Source organism: Rhinoderma darwinii, chromosome 8 (genome assembly GCF_050947455.1).
Source record: "Rhinoderma darwinii isolate aRhiDar2 chromosome 8, aRhiDar2.hap1, whole genome shotgun sequence".
NCBI classification, from domain to species: domain Eukaryota; kingdom Metazoa; phylum Chordata; class Amphibia; order Anura; family Rhinodermatidae; genus Rhinoderma; species Rhinoderma darwinii.
Genome location: NC_134694.1, coordinates 83,126,426 through 83,139,265, shown reverse-complemented (window position 1 = coordinate 83,139,265; position 12,840 = coordinate 83,126,426). Strand labels below are relative to the sequence as shown.

Sequence of the window (12,840 nt, the reverse complement as noted above, 5' to 3'; positions counted from 1 at the left end):
TGATGTAATAATGGGGTGAATGAATAATAAAATTCATTATCCATGGATAGTGACATACGCTTTGAACCAATCCTTTATGCACAGGCCGGATTTTTGGGTGCAGGAGTCGAACTTCTATAGGGTGTCTGTGGTGTTGTACAAAATATCCGCACTCCAGCATTGTCTAATCTTTGACTTCACTAGCCCCATATGTAGCACAGACCCCAAAATGTCAGTTTCCGCTGCATTTACAGGGTCTACCAATGGGGGCAGCAAATTATGAGGTGGGGTTTTATGTGAACTACTGCTGCACATTTCTCAATTAGTCTGGGCCGTCGTTTTGCATTATTGCGTCCCAAAAGTCATAACTTTTTATTTTTCCGTTGACGAGCTGAGCGAGTGCTTGATTTTCATGGGACTAGCTGTAATTTTTATTAGTATCATTTTGGGATACATGTGATAATTTTATCCGTTTCATTCAATTTTTTAGGAGGTGAGGAGACCAAAAAAAGAAATTCTCTCACTTTTTTTTAATACATTTTTAAATGCATTCTCTGTGCAGCATAAACATGTATACTTTATTCTGCAGTTTGATATGATTATGGCAATACCAAATTTATATCGGTTTTATATGTTTTGCTACTTTTACACAATAAAAACACTTTTTTCTAAATAAAATAATAATGTTTTAGTGTCACCATATCCTGAGAGCCATAACTTTATTTTTTTTGTCGACTGACTTTTTGATCACTTTTTATTCAATTTTTTTGGAAACAACGTGACCAAAAAAGGAAATTCTGCGAGTGTTTTTTATTGTATTTTTTTACGGTGTTTACCGTGCGGGATAAATATTATATTTTTATAGGTCAGGCCGATATGAATGCGGCGATACCCATTATTTTCTAATTATAAAGGGCCTGATCAGGGAAACAGGGCGATTATTGTTTTTATTACATAAAACTTTTATTTTACACATACTAGGGGACTTGAAGATCTGATCTTCTGATCCCCAGTACAATACACTACACTACTTCTGTATGTACTGATGTAGTGCAGTGTATTGTAGCTGTCATTTTACAACTGACCGTTGAGCCTATTACGTCCTGCCTTGGTCAGGACCTAATAGGCTCCCGCACCTGACAACCAGGAAGCCGTTGCTAGGCTTCCTGGCTGCCATTGCAACCATCAGCACACTGCGATTTTTCGCGGGGGGCCAACGGGGTACAGAGGGAGCCCCCTCCCTCTGTGTCAATCACTTAAATGCCGCTGTCGCTATTGACAGCAGCATTTGATGGGTTAAACGGCAGTGATCGGAGATAACTGATCACCGCCGTTGCAGAAGGGTGTCCGCTGTATATTACAGCCGACACCCGCTGAAGATAAAGCGCGCACAGCTTCTTCCTCAGAGCGTTACTGTATGCCATTTTGCGGGAACGACCCGCTAAAAAGGACGTACAGTAACGCTTATTTGCGGGAAGGGGTTAAAAGCCAAATCCACGACTTTGATCCAAAATACAGAAGAGGTGTGTCTTGTCATTATACTTTCCCAGTTTATGTTCCACTTCTGGTTTTGGCTTACAAAAACTAATGAAAAACCTGACCAAAATACTACATGTGACAAAGGCCATCCACTGTGACGTGCTAGACAAATAACATTTGCTTTAAATGTGATGCATCGGATATATAATGATATGATGCACATGAACACAAAATTATAAAAAGTGAAAAATATAATTACCAGATTCTGAGTGGCTTCTGTTGCACTATACAAAGAAGCATTCTCAAATGCACCATCTGTGGAAATAAAAAAAAAAAAAGAAATTGAATAGTATTAAATAATTCAGATAAAACTGGTTTACATACGATGGTGTATCACAATATGTAGTCTGATTCTACAGAACCCTAAGGACCTGTTCACACAGAGTTTGAGGCGAAAACCGCGCCAAAAAACACCTCCCATTGGAAAAACCGCTTGCGGGAGGGGCGTTTCAGACTCTGACCTCCCCTCGACACCAATGGGAAGCAAGAAAGCGGTTTTCGCTGCGTTTTTTTCCTGCGGCGCTCAATGGCTACGGCCGAAAAACAGTTAAAAGCGCTGTGAAAAACGCGGCAAAGAGTGCAGGCAGGTCAAAGATTTCTCTGCTGCAGAAAACTGAACAGGGCCTAAAATTCCGTTCACAGGTCGCAACTCAAAGAAGCATTTTTTTAATTTAAGAAAAAAAAACTGCCAACAAAAAAAAAACATGACATGTGAAGCAACCTAAACAAATTGACCACATTTTTTTCTTTAAAAAAAACAAAACAGGAATAAAACAGTCCAACTCATTTTTACGTCTTGTTGCATCCTGTTTAACCCCTCAAAGGAATGTCACTTGGACATCACCTATCCACAGGGAAGGTGATCTGATCGCTTGGGTGCACGGAACACTAGAAACCCTCCGGTCTAATGATCCCAAGCCCCCCATTCCCTAGTTTTAACATGCCCACATGGTTAACTCAGTGTCTATAGAGCCGACTGAAACAGCCGAGTACAGTGCTGGGCTCTATTAAAGGGGTGAATAATTTATCCCAATTATATTTCAATCCTGGGACCGAACAGGATCAAAAGGAGTAAAGATTATTAAGTTGGGAATTGCGGAGATGTTTTTTTTGTTGTTGTGCATGTTCTACATTTAGTGTAAAAAAGCGGATTCACTTTGGCACGACAGTTCCGTAGATAGATTGTCTATTTTATGATTTTTTTTTCTTTTCATTTCAATAGAACAATGTACTAACCTGAAGTATAAATGAAGTCTCCATGATACTCTCCTGCAGAAAATAAATTGTAACTTATTTATTGATATCACAAAATCTGTTTTGTTTTTCAAATTTGTTAAAAAGTGAACTATTCTGAACAATGCATTTGTTTTGTCTGCAGCTGTTTTTTGTTTTGTTTTTTTATGTAAAAAAAGAATTAGTACATTTTCAAATTTAGGAAATTAAAACAATTCGAGATCTCATCACCCCACCCGATCCCTTCGCTCATAAGAAGCTGCGTAACAGCTCAGAATGTCCGGCTTCTACAATATCTGTAGCTATTTAACATTACATAACAGACCCTAAAAACACTGCAATGCATATTTAAAGTTAAAGGCGTTGTCCCATGACGAATATTTTTAGGAATAATGTTAGTATAGCGCCGCCTGCTATTTCTATTCAATAACCTGTGTTCACCTCCGTAAATGTGCCGAGATGGACACACATGCTCAGTCTTGCTTCTCTCTCTGCTCCACTGAGTATGCGGCGGGATCCCCGGTGTGGTGAGCCGGTTGCTTCTGTAGCTGCAGCGTCTTTTCTGCTGGTCAGAGATGCTGAGCAAGCACAATTGCAGTAACGACGTCCCACTCTTGTCACTTGCTCAGCATCACTTCTGACAAGCAGGGATCCCTCCACATATCCAGTGGAGCAGAGAGAAGCAAAACTAGGCACATGTATCCACATCGGCATATTTACACACGCTTTTTTTTTTACCACTTCAGTTAACCACTTAAGGCCTGAAAAGACCTTAATGACCAGCTAAATTTTTCTGTTTTTGCCTCTCTGCCTTTCAGCAGCCATAACTTTTATTTTTTCATTGACGTGGCTGTATGAGGTCTTGTTTTATGCGAGAGAACTAGTATTTTTTTTCCCCACAGTTTGGGGGTAAAAAAAAACTAAAATTTTTACGCCGTGAATATAGGAAAAAGCGATTCTCGGCATAGTTTTTCTTGTTTATTTTTTTATCCCGTTCACGTTTCATGCTAAAATAACCCATTAGATTAATTCTTCAGGTTATTACGGTCGTGTAGATACCTAATATGTGTAGGTTTTTTGTTTTTATTTAGTGTAGGGGCAATAAAATTTATTTTATGCAAAATAAAGACTCTTTTTGGGACTTTTTTTTATTTATTTAGTTACTTTTTTTTTTTTTTTTAAATCCCATCAAGGGATAACTTTATTTGTAGCTTTTTTTTTTTTTTTACTTGTAATGTATTAGCATACTCCTGTATGCGAATACATTACACTGTGTCACTATGACACAGGCTATTGATCGGGCAGCACATAGTGTGCCCAAACAGCAGGCAAACGTAACAGACAGCCCTGGGGTCCTTTGTAGGTCCCCAGGGCTGACTGCAGAGGGATTCCCCAGTGTGATCGCATCACCGGAATCCCAGTGATGCAATCAAAGCAGGGAATTCCCTTTGATAATGCCGCGGTCACGGACTGCGGTAATCAAAGGGTTAAACAGCTGGGGTCCGAATGTTTTCCGACCCCAGCTGTGTTCAGGAGGCTGCTCTAAGATCAGGAGCTGTAAGTTACAGCTCCTGCTTAGCAGATGAGCGCTCACACGAGCGCTCATCAGCCTCTCCTACAGCGACGCCAAAAGATGTCGTCGTAGGCTCGGGACCTGCATCGTCTGACGTCAAAAGACAGTTGGCGGTCAGGTAGGAGTTAAACCAATCAAGAACAAAAAAAAAAAATAAATAAAAAAAAAAAAAAAGAGGATAGCATATAAGTATTACCATTATCACTTGGCTCATCAATATCTTCCTCTGATGAATTCAAATTTTGTTTTACAGGGCCAATAGGACCCGGACTGCTTCTTGCAACCCAAAAAGCTGGTGTAGGAACCATTGGGCTTCCTGGATTCTGAGAGAAAAACAGACGCTTATCAGGACACCCCTTTATAGGTTAAGATTAGATCAAGTGATTATAGATCTGTAATTCAATACAAAGGTTCTCAACACGTTATGTATCACATTTTATTCTTTATTGTATGTGTCGGAGGTTGAAGATTGCAGAAGTCCGAATTAAAGAGACTCTGTCACCACATTATAAGTGCCCTGTCTCCTACATAAGGAGATTGGCGCTGTAATGTAGGTGACAGTAATGCTTTTTATTTAAAAAAACGATCTTTTTTCACAACGTTAGGAGCGATTTTGGTTTATGCTAATGAGCATTCTTAATGCCCAAGTGGGCGTACTTTTACTTTCGACCAAGTGGGCGTTGTACAGAGGAGTGTATGACGCTGACCAATCAGCATCATGCACTCCTCTCCATTCATTTACACTGCACTAGCGATATAGATATATCACTATGTGCAGCCTCATACACAAACCCTAACATTACTACAGTGTCCTGATAATGAATACACATGACCATCCAGCCTGGACGTCATGTGTACTCAGAATCCTGACACTTCTGACTCTTTTTGTGAGATTCCGGCAAGTGAAACCAAATCTCGCGAGATCACGGAGCTAAATGAGATTTGGTTTCACTTGCCGGAATCTCACAAAAAGAGTGTCAGAAGTGTCAGGATTCTGAGTACACATGACGTCCAGGCTGGATTTCATGTGTATTCATTATCAGGACACTGTAGTAATGTTAGGGTTTGTGTATGAGGCTGCACATAGCGATATAACTATATCGCTAGTGCAGTGTAAATGAATGGAGAGGAGTGCATGATGCCGATTGGTCAGAGTCATGCACTCCTCTGTACAACGCCCACTTGGTCGAAAGTAAAAGTACGCCCACTTGGGCATTAAGAAAGCTCATTAGCATAAACCAAAATCGCTCCCAACGTTGTGAAAAAAGATCCTTTTTAAAATAAAAAGCATTACTGTCACCTACATTACAGCGCCGATCTCCTTATGTAGGAGATAGGGCACTTATAATGTGGTGACAGAGTCTCTTTAAGCTAGGCTGCACTTTCTCCCATTGACAGTGCACCCTGGCAACATTGGTGGCATGCAAGTTGCTGGTGAGGAAACGACCAACCTTTGTTTTAGGTTGGACTGAGCACATTGGTGCCGGATATCCTTCCAACATTCTTTGATTCTTACTGCAGCATAAGCATAAACAATGAAAATTCATCCTCAGAAACTGAAGATACTTACAGATAGAGGAAAAGGCGCTTCATCTCCTTCCTCAATTTCATAATAAGTTATTGTTTCTTCTAGGCCTCGTTGCTCCTCATCTCTGTCGGACACAAACCCAAACTGACACTCTTTATTTACACAAGGCATTTGCCTTCTACTCCGTGTGTAAGACCTGGCAAGTAACATGGATAACAGATTACAAAGTAGATGTATTCTGCATGTACATCGGATATAAAAAGGGATATTTCATCAAAGGCATTTAAGAGTGTGTTCCTTTTACTTAAATATACAGTTTTATACTACACGGCCGAAAGTATAGACAGCCAAAAACACATCAAGCATATGCAATTTCCATGTAAAAAAACTTGAGTAAATTAATGGGTCCTATAGAAAATGTAAATAACAGTCATGGAATACTAAATTTCTGCCACGGTATTGCTGCCCTGGCCAATTGTAATTGCCGTTACTGTGGAAAAAATAGAGCTGAAAAAAAAGCAGCCCATGCAGATTCACAGAAATGGATAGCCGAGTGCTTAATTCTGCAACGACTATAAATAGTCTGCCCTCATTTGCAACACTCATCACAGAGTTCCAACCTACCTGAGGCCAGGATCACACACCGTTTTGGATGCAGTTTCACGATTCACAATCTAATAATTTGCATTATTTGGTGCAATTTTCACAAAATCTAGGCAAAATATGCATTTTGACTGCAACGCGTCATTCGGCCTTTTGTTAACAATTTGCGTAGATATGCTTACCTAGTTCTGTAGGAATAGTTGTCAAAACTTTGGTAGCACCTCTTCCCAGGATTGTGATAAAATGGGATCTCTGGACTCATAATAGTGTGTCTGTTAATATAGCGAGGCGAAGACCTTTGTTCAGAATAAAAATGATATATAGATTTTTTTTTTCGTTATTTAAAAGATTAATATTTCTAGAACAAAAAACTAATAGGGTATTGAAGAAATACTGCAGTGATATATTCCCAATACAATATTGTGAAGAAAAATGAAGGTACTGTTAACGGCCAAAAGGAATGAGAATTTGATCCTGCTTAACCGTTTTAAGACCAAGGCCTTCAGAGGCCTGAATGTCCACAGCAGTCCATTTCACCTTTTGGAATGATACATTCGAAGGGCAAATACTTTATTTTTTGGGAAGGGCAAATACTTTATTTTTTGGGGAACAAACAGGGTTTTAGTGCAATACCAAATCACAACACAATTAGGAGTTCTCTGCATACAGAGAAATACTGAGGGGACCCAGATTGTGTCCTCTGAACATGCCCCTCTCCTCCATGTGAAAGATGCCCGTGACCTTATTGCGACATCACAGGTTTCCATGCGTCCCCTGCTGCAAAACACAGCACCAAGTATGGTGTTCAGCAGTATATGTGACAGGGAGGGAGCGATCAGTTTAGGAGGATCAGGCTGACACATTGTAAGCTGGATATATTTAATGGCAGTGCGCTATACAGCGTGATCTGACATTAAGTAGGACCATGTATATTTACATTCCAGCTGCACGGGGCATCGGCAGCAAGAACTTAAATATACATATTGTGGGTGTCTAGGGCTTAAACCACATTATTTTTCACATTTATCTGATAAAGCTATAGATATAATATACATACACACACAATCTTCCAGGTCCATATGGTATATTAAATATCTATATATCTGCTAAATTATCAACTACATCATACATACTATAAAATATTACTTTTATAAATAGAGTTAATTTGCAGTACGTACTTTGGGATTCCAAAGCTACGGCTTTGACGATGTGGAGATTGGGGAGGTCTGAAATGTTCATACGACGTTAGACTGGCTGCATTCTGCAAATAAATAAAGAAACAAACTCACCCTAGGCATGTTATCATATTGGGGCGGTAAAAGAACCACCCCATTGTTATAAATCGTACAAACCTCCTTTCCACATACTTTCTTGAACAGCCTCTTCCTAGATTTGAGGTCAAGCTCTAAAAAGCAAGAACAAAAACATATAGACGTCTTGTAATTCAAATTAAATAGTCAGTAATTAAGATAAAAGCTCAGTACAAGCACACAATATATTTTTGTAAAACAGTCTGGTCTACTAAGGTCCAGTTCACACAGTTTTTTGGCGCGGATATTGACGTGGAAACTGCGTTGGAATCAGCGGCAAAAAACATCTGAAAACGCCCCCTTTGATTTCAATGGGAGGCAGAGGCGGTTTTTTTTTCCTTCCCGGGCGGCTTTTTTGCCGCAGCTACGCCTCCGACGAACTATTGAAATCAATGGGAGGCAGAAAAAAACCTACGGCGTGCGTTTGAGCATTTTTTGCTGCCTTTTTTACCGACAGTACTCAATGGCCGCAGGCGAAAAACGATGTGAAAACAGCGGCAAAAAATCTGCCTGCAAAAATCTCAGCGTGAACTAGGCTTAAATGTGTATATCTGACAATTCAGATGGCTAACAATTCGAGCGATGTGAATATTCCTATAATCTGAGCAGAACACGTACACATTCTTAAAATGGTCTAATATGTTCTCATATCTAATTAACGTGTTTGTTATGGGAGCCACAAGTTTTGATTTACACACCAATGTCACTTTGGTAACCCGTTGCAATCTTGTGGTAGTTTGTTCCCTTGCGGTTACTGGATGAATTCCAAGCCGGAACAGGTATCACTTGGGTGACTGGCTTTAAATTAACAAGTGGGACAATGTGCCTGTAAAACAATATACTTTGGTTTAGCTTGTATTTGTACCGTACCACATTTCAAGTATATAGCCTACCACCAAAAGCTGGCTTTGCAATTAACAATTAAACGTGCAAGGATTTCTAGAGGTCGTCCATAAGCAAGCTAACTGCTGCCGTACAATCTTATTATGCCTTTTTTTTTTCAATTACATATTTCTTATTTTCCTACAACCTGGAGCTTCAAATAGACATTTACATATGCATACCTAGTGCTGAACAGTGCATTTGTAAGTTTTTAATGAATTTAAAAAGTAGGAACATAGGGAAAATGCTGCGTGTAAATACGCGCTTAGTGAAACATGGGAGCAAATAAAGTAACAAGCATAACAGATCCATCAACAGCAGCTTGTTGAAAGGGTTTTCTCTTACACTGCAAACTGTAAAAAAGGAACAGAAATTTAAAAAAGAGAAAAAAAACAGGTAATTATATATCTTGGGTAATTTGTACTAATTGGGACCAACTAAATATTTTTATCCAAATTTCAAAGTCTACAGTAGAGCAACAATACAAAATTATACAAATCCTCAAGTAGTCAAATTGAATGTATTCCCAAAAACTCATTCTCTTTCCCCATCTGCTATCGTAAACTTACTTTTCTGCCAGTTCTTCAATAAATACTGTAACAGAATTCGTGTCTTGCACAACTTCTTGTATATGAGCATTGTAGTATCGCCCTCCAGGCTCTAATCGCACCTTTGAATGTAGAAGTAATTTTTAAGTCATTGGACTAAAGGCTTTTACCATTTTGGGCGCAAAAAAAAATATCTAAAAGAGAAAATGACACTTCCAGGTACAAGATGATCACTCACCTGACATTTATCACCCAAACAGTAATGCCTTCCAGCAAACACCATATATTCTGTTTTCTGAAGCTCTACAATACACAAAATAAACCAACTAATAAAATTGACTTCCGTAGTAACATACAGAAGTGGGGATCAAAAAGCTAATAGTATATTGACCAAGTTGTCAATACAAATTTATACGATCAATGCATTGCTCATTGGTTAAAACAAAAAAATTCCACTTTACAAACTTTTTTGGACTTGCTATAACACACCTGGGAAAATGGTGTTACAAACACGTGAAATTATATTTGACTAATTCAAAGGGGTATTCAGCACAAATAATGATAAAAGCATATCACTATGATACGCCATAACATTATGAACGATGGAGGCCCGACCTCTGCCACAAGAACGTAGGGACTAGGGTAGGGTGCCTTTGGACGATACCCGGAATTTAAGTAAAAAGGGCTGCGTTATTCACTGCACAATAGGTGGACAGGAGCGTTGCTCTGCAAAATGCTGGTTAAAAACTTTGTATACTCAGTTGCTACTATGCAACACTTACAGGTTTTAGTAGGCTTACCTTTTCGGCTGTCAAGCCAGACATCAAATTCTACATTCCTGTAGATCTCTGGATCAAGTGCCTTTAAGACCTTGTATGGAAAAGGCATCTTGTTTGGGTTATCGGTTGTCTAAAGAAACAGATTGAGAATTTGAAAAGCCTTTTCCATAGGCAGTTTATTTGAAGGTTTTAATTCTATATCATAACATATGCACATTATAGCATAAAAGAATGAGAATATCATCATCATTTCTACACACACCAGACCTTTACTTCCTCTGTGCTCTGTTTTATTCTCTCATCCATGGGATTGTCAACATCTTTTTTCTCCCATTCTTCTTGCCTAAAAAGAAATGTAGCTTATAATTCTAGCAGCTTCTTATTAGAGCAAAGCTCCTTACAATATGTAAATATTTGCAGTGTTTTCATTGTTTAAACAGTCCTTATTAACCCCTTAGTCACCACCAATAAGTCTTTTTCAGCGGTCACTAAGGGGTCTTATTCTGACGAACACGCCTTTTCGCAGCATATCAGAATATGCACGGAACGTGCTCCAGCTCAAATGACCGTGATTTGGTGAACCTCTGATTCCAGCTGTTTAATCCCTTAGATGTCACGGTAAATAGCGAGCCCAGCAAGTTTTCAGCTGGTGGGCGGTTCCCTCTGTCACCTATCAGTGGCCCGTAATGCTTTGATACTGTATACCAAATTAGTCAGAAGTTCGCTTTGGGAGGTCCCCTAGTGGTACTAAAAGAATAATTACATATAGTTAAAGTTTATTTAAACTCAAAAACACAAAGTTAACATGTTATTAAGCCCTTAATGACGAGGCCTTTTTGCGCGTTAACGACAGAGGATTATTTTTTGTTTTTTTCCACTGTCGCATTTAAAGTCAGAACTTTTTTTTTATTACGTAAAAAAAGCCGTATAAGGGCTTGTTTTTTGCGGGACAAGTTGTATTTTTCAATTGCACCATATTTGGGTGCATATAATATATTAACTTTATTTTAGGAAAAATTAAAATAAACCGCTATTCCAGCATTGATTTTCGCGTTATAAACCTATGCCGTTCAATATGCGGCATTAACAACATGTTAACTTTATTCCATGTGTTGCGCGATTACGAGGATACCAAATATGTAAAGGTTTTATATATTTTCCTAAGTTTGCAAAATAAAAACGGTTATAAAAAAAAATTACTTCTTTTTGCATCGACAGATTACAAGAGCAGTAACTTTTATTTTCCCGTCGATGTAGCTATATGTGGGCTTGTTTTTTTGCAGGACAAGGTGTCGTTTTTATTGGTACTTTTTTGGGGGGGGAATGGGAGAAAAAAAAAAAGGAATTTTGCCGTTGCTTTTTGAATTTTTGTTGGACGCTATCCAGTGCAAAATTGCTTTTTTTCTTTTGATCTCCTAAAATATTTTTTTTTTAGTTAACCAATAAGTACCATATGCTCCACAATGGTATCATTAAAAACTACATCTTGTCTCACAAAAGACAAGCCCTCATATGGCTACATTGTCAAAAAATAAAAATGTAAAAAAAAAACAAAAAACGTTACGGCTCTTGCAATGCGGCGATGCATAAACAAATTAAAGTGCACTAATTGCGCAAAACTAGTCCAAAAAAAAATAAAAAATCTATACAAATTTGGTATCTTTGTAGTTGTACCTACTCACAGAATGAGGCTGGGTTCACACGACCATGTTACGTCCGTAATGGACGGAACGTATTTCGGCTGGAAGTCCCGGACCGAACACACTGCAGGGAGCCGGGATCCTAGCATCATAGTTATGTACGGCGCTAGGAGTCCCTGCCTCGCTGCAGGACAACTGTCCCGTACTGTAATCATGTTTTCAGTATGGGACAGTAGTTCCACGGAGAGGCAGGGACTCCTAGCGTCGTACATAACTATGATGCTAGGAGCTCGGCTCCCTGCACTGTGTTCGGTCCGGGACTTGCGGCTGAAATACGTTCCGTCCATTACGGACGTAACATGGTCGTGTGAATCTAGCCTAAAAGTAATTTGTTATTTAAAAGGAGAGACTAAAGATCTCATCAGACCAACCAGGGTACAGTACAATTAGTACGGTACCACCAGAGTAAAACTATGCAAAAGGAGAGAAAAAACGTGGACAAACACCCCTGGGAAACAAAGGGCCTCTTGGATTATAAAAAAAAAAGTATCAAATTTATTCACACACATATATAAATAAAATTAAGATTATCAAAAACCAGCATCAATGGTGATCCTGCATCCCAATAGAGACATTACATACCAGGCCGGGTGGAAACAATATAGCCAAAAAGGGAAATGTATACAGGTCTAAGTTGTAACAAAGTATAAATGTACAAGAAACAAAACAAATGTAGTAACGTACAGATGGACACATAGTAAGGGAAACTAGTGTACCTAATAAATTAGAAGAACCTATATGCACATGCGGCTATAATGGGTAGCAGATAATTCTGCTTCAAAATAAAGATAACTGCATAATAGAACAGACAGATAACCAGACCTGTAAATGCAAGTGCAAAACTGAAAATGGCATATAAATCAGAGCCCAAAAAATTTGTCAGCAAAACAAGGCAAATTACCATATCCGACACGATGGTTAAATAACAAATGGTAAATAGCAAGAACCATAGTATACTCCAGGGTGGACCATATGCTCCAGGACAAACCATGTGTAGAAATGTTAGATAAATACAATAAGTCAAACATTTCCGTTGACATATATATACACACACACATATATATAATATAATATATAATATATATAATATATATATGTGTGTGTGTATATATATGTCAACGGAAATGTTTGACTTATTGTATTTATCTAACATTTCTACACATGGT

At 38.6% G+C, this 12,840-nt stretch overlaps 1 protein-coding gene across 4 annotated transcripts in view; it reads right to left on the bottom strand.

The window, feature by feature from the left end:
- The window catches only part of LOC142659569 (UDP-N-acetylglucosamine transferase subunit ALG13-like), a 61,107-nt gene that overhangs the window by 28,306 nt on the left and 19,961 nt on the right, over positions 1-12,840 (bottom strand). The window contains exons 8-19 of one of the 4 annotated variants that reach the window (XM_075835834.1): positions 10,242-10,317; positions 9,996-10,104; positions 9,434-9,498; positions 9,217-9,317; positions 8,464-8,591; positions 7,808-7,860; positions 7,634-7,716; positions 6,638-6,751; positions 5,895-5,976; positions 4,521-4,647; positions 2,755-2,787; positions 1,718-1,773 (exon numbers count right to left, since the gene is read on the bottom strand). In XM_075835834.1, coding sequence (XP_075691949.1) covers positions 1,718-1,773; positions 2,755-2,787; positions 4,521-4,647; positions 5,895-5,976; positions 6,638-6,751; positions 7,634-7,716; positions 7,808-7,860; positions 8,464-8,591; positions 9,217-9,317; positions 9,434-9,498; positions 9,996-10,104; positions 10,242-10,317 — 1,027 coding nt within the window. Of the gene's footprint in view, positions 1-1,717; positions 1,774-2,754; positions 2,788-4,520; positions 4,648-5,894; positions 6,049-6,637; positions 6,752-7,633; positions 7,717-7,807; positions 7,861-8,463; positions 8,592-9,216; positions 9,318-9,433; positions 9,499-9,995; positions 10,105-10,241; positions 10,318-12,840 lie in introns of all 4 variants that reach the window. The other 3 variants (XM_075835833.1, XM_075835830.1, XM_075835831.1) reach the window with 3 other exon arrangements.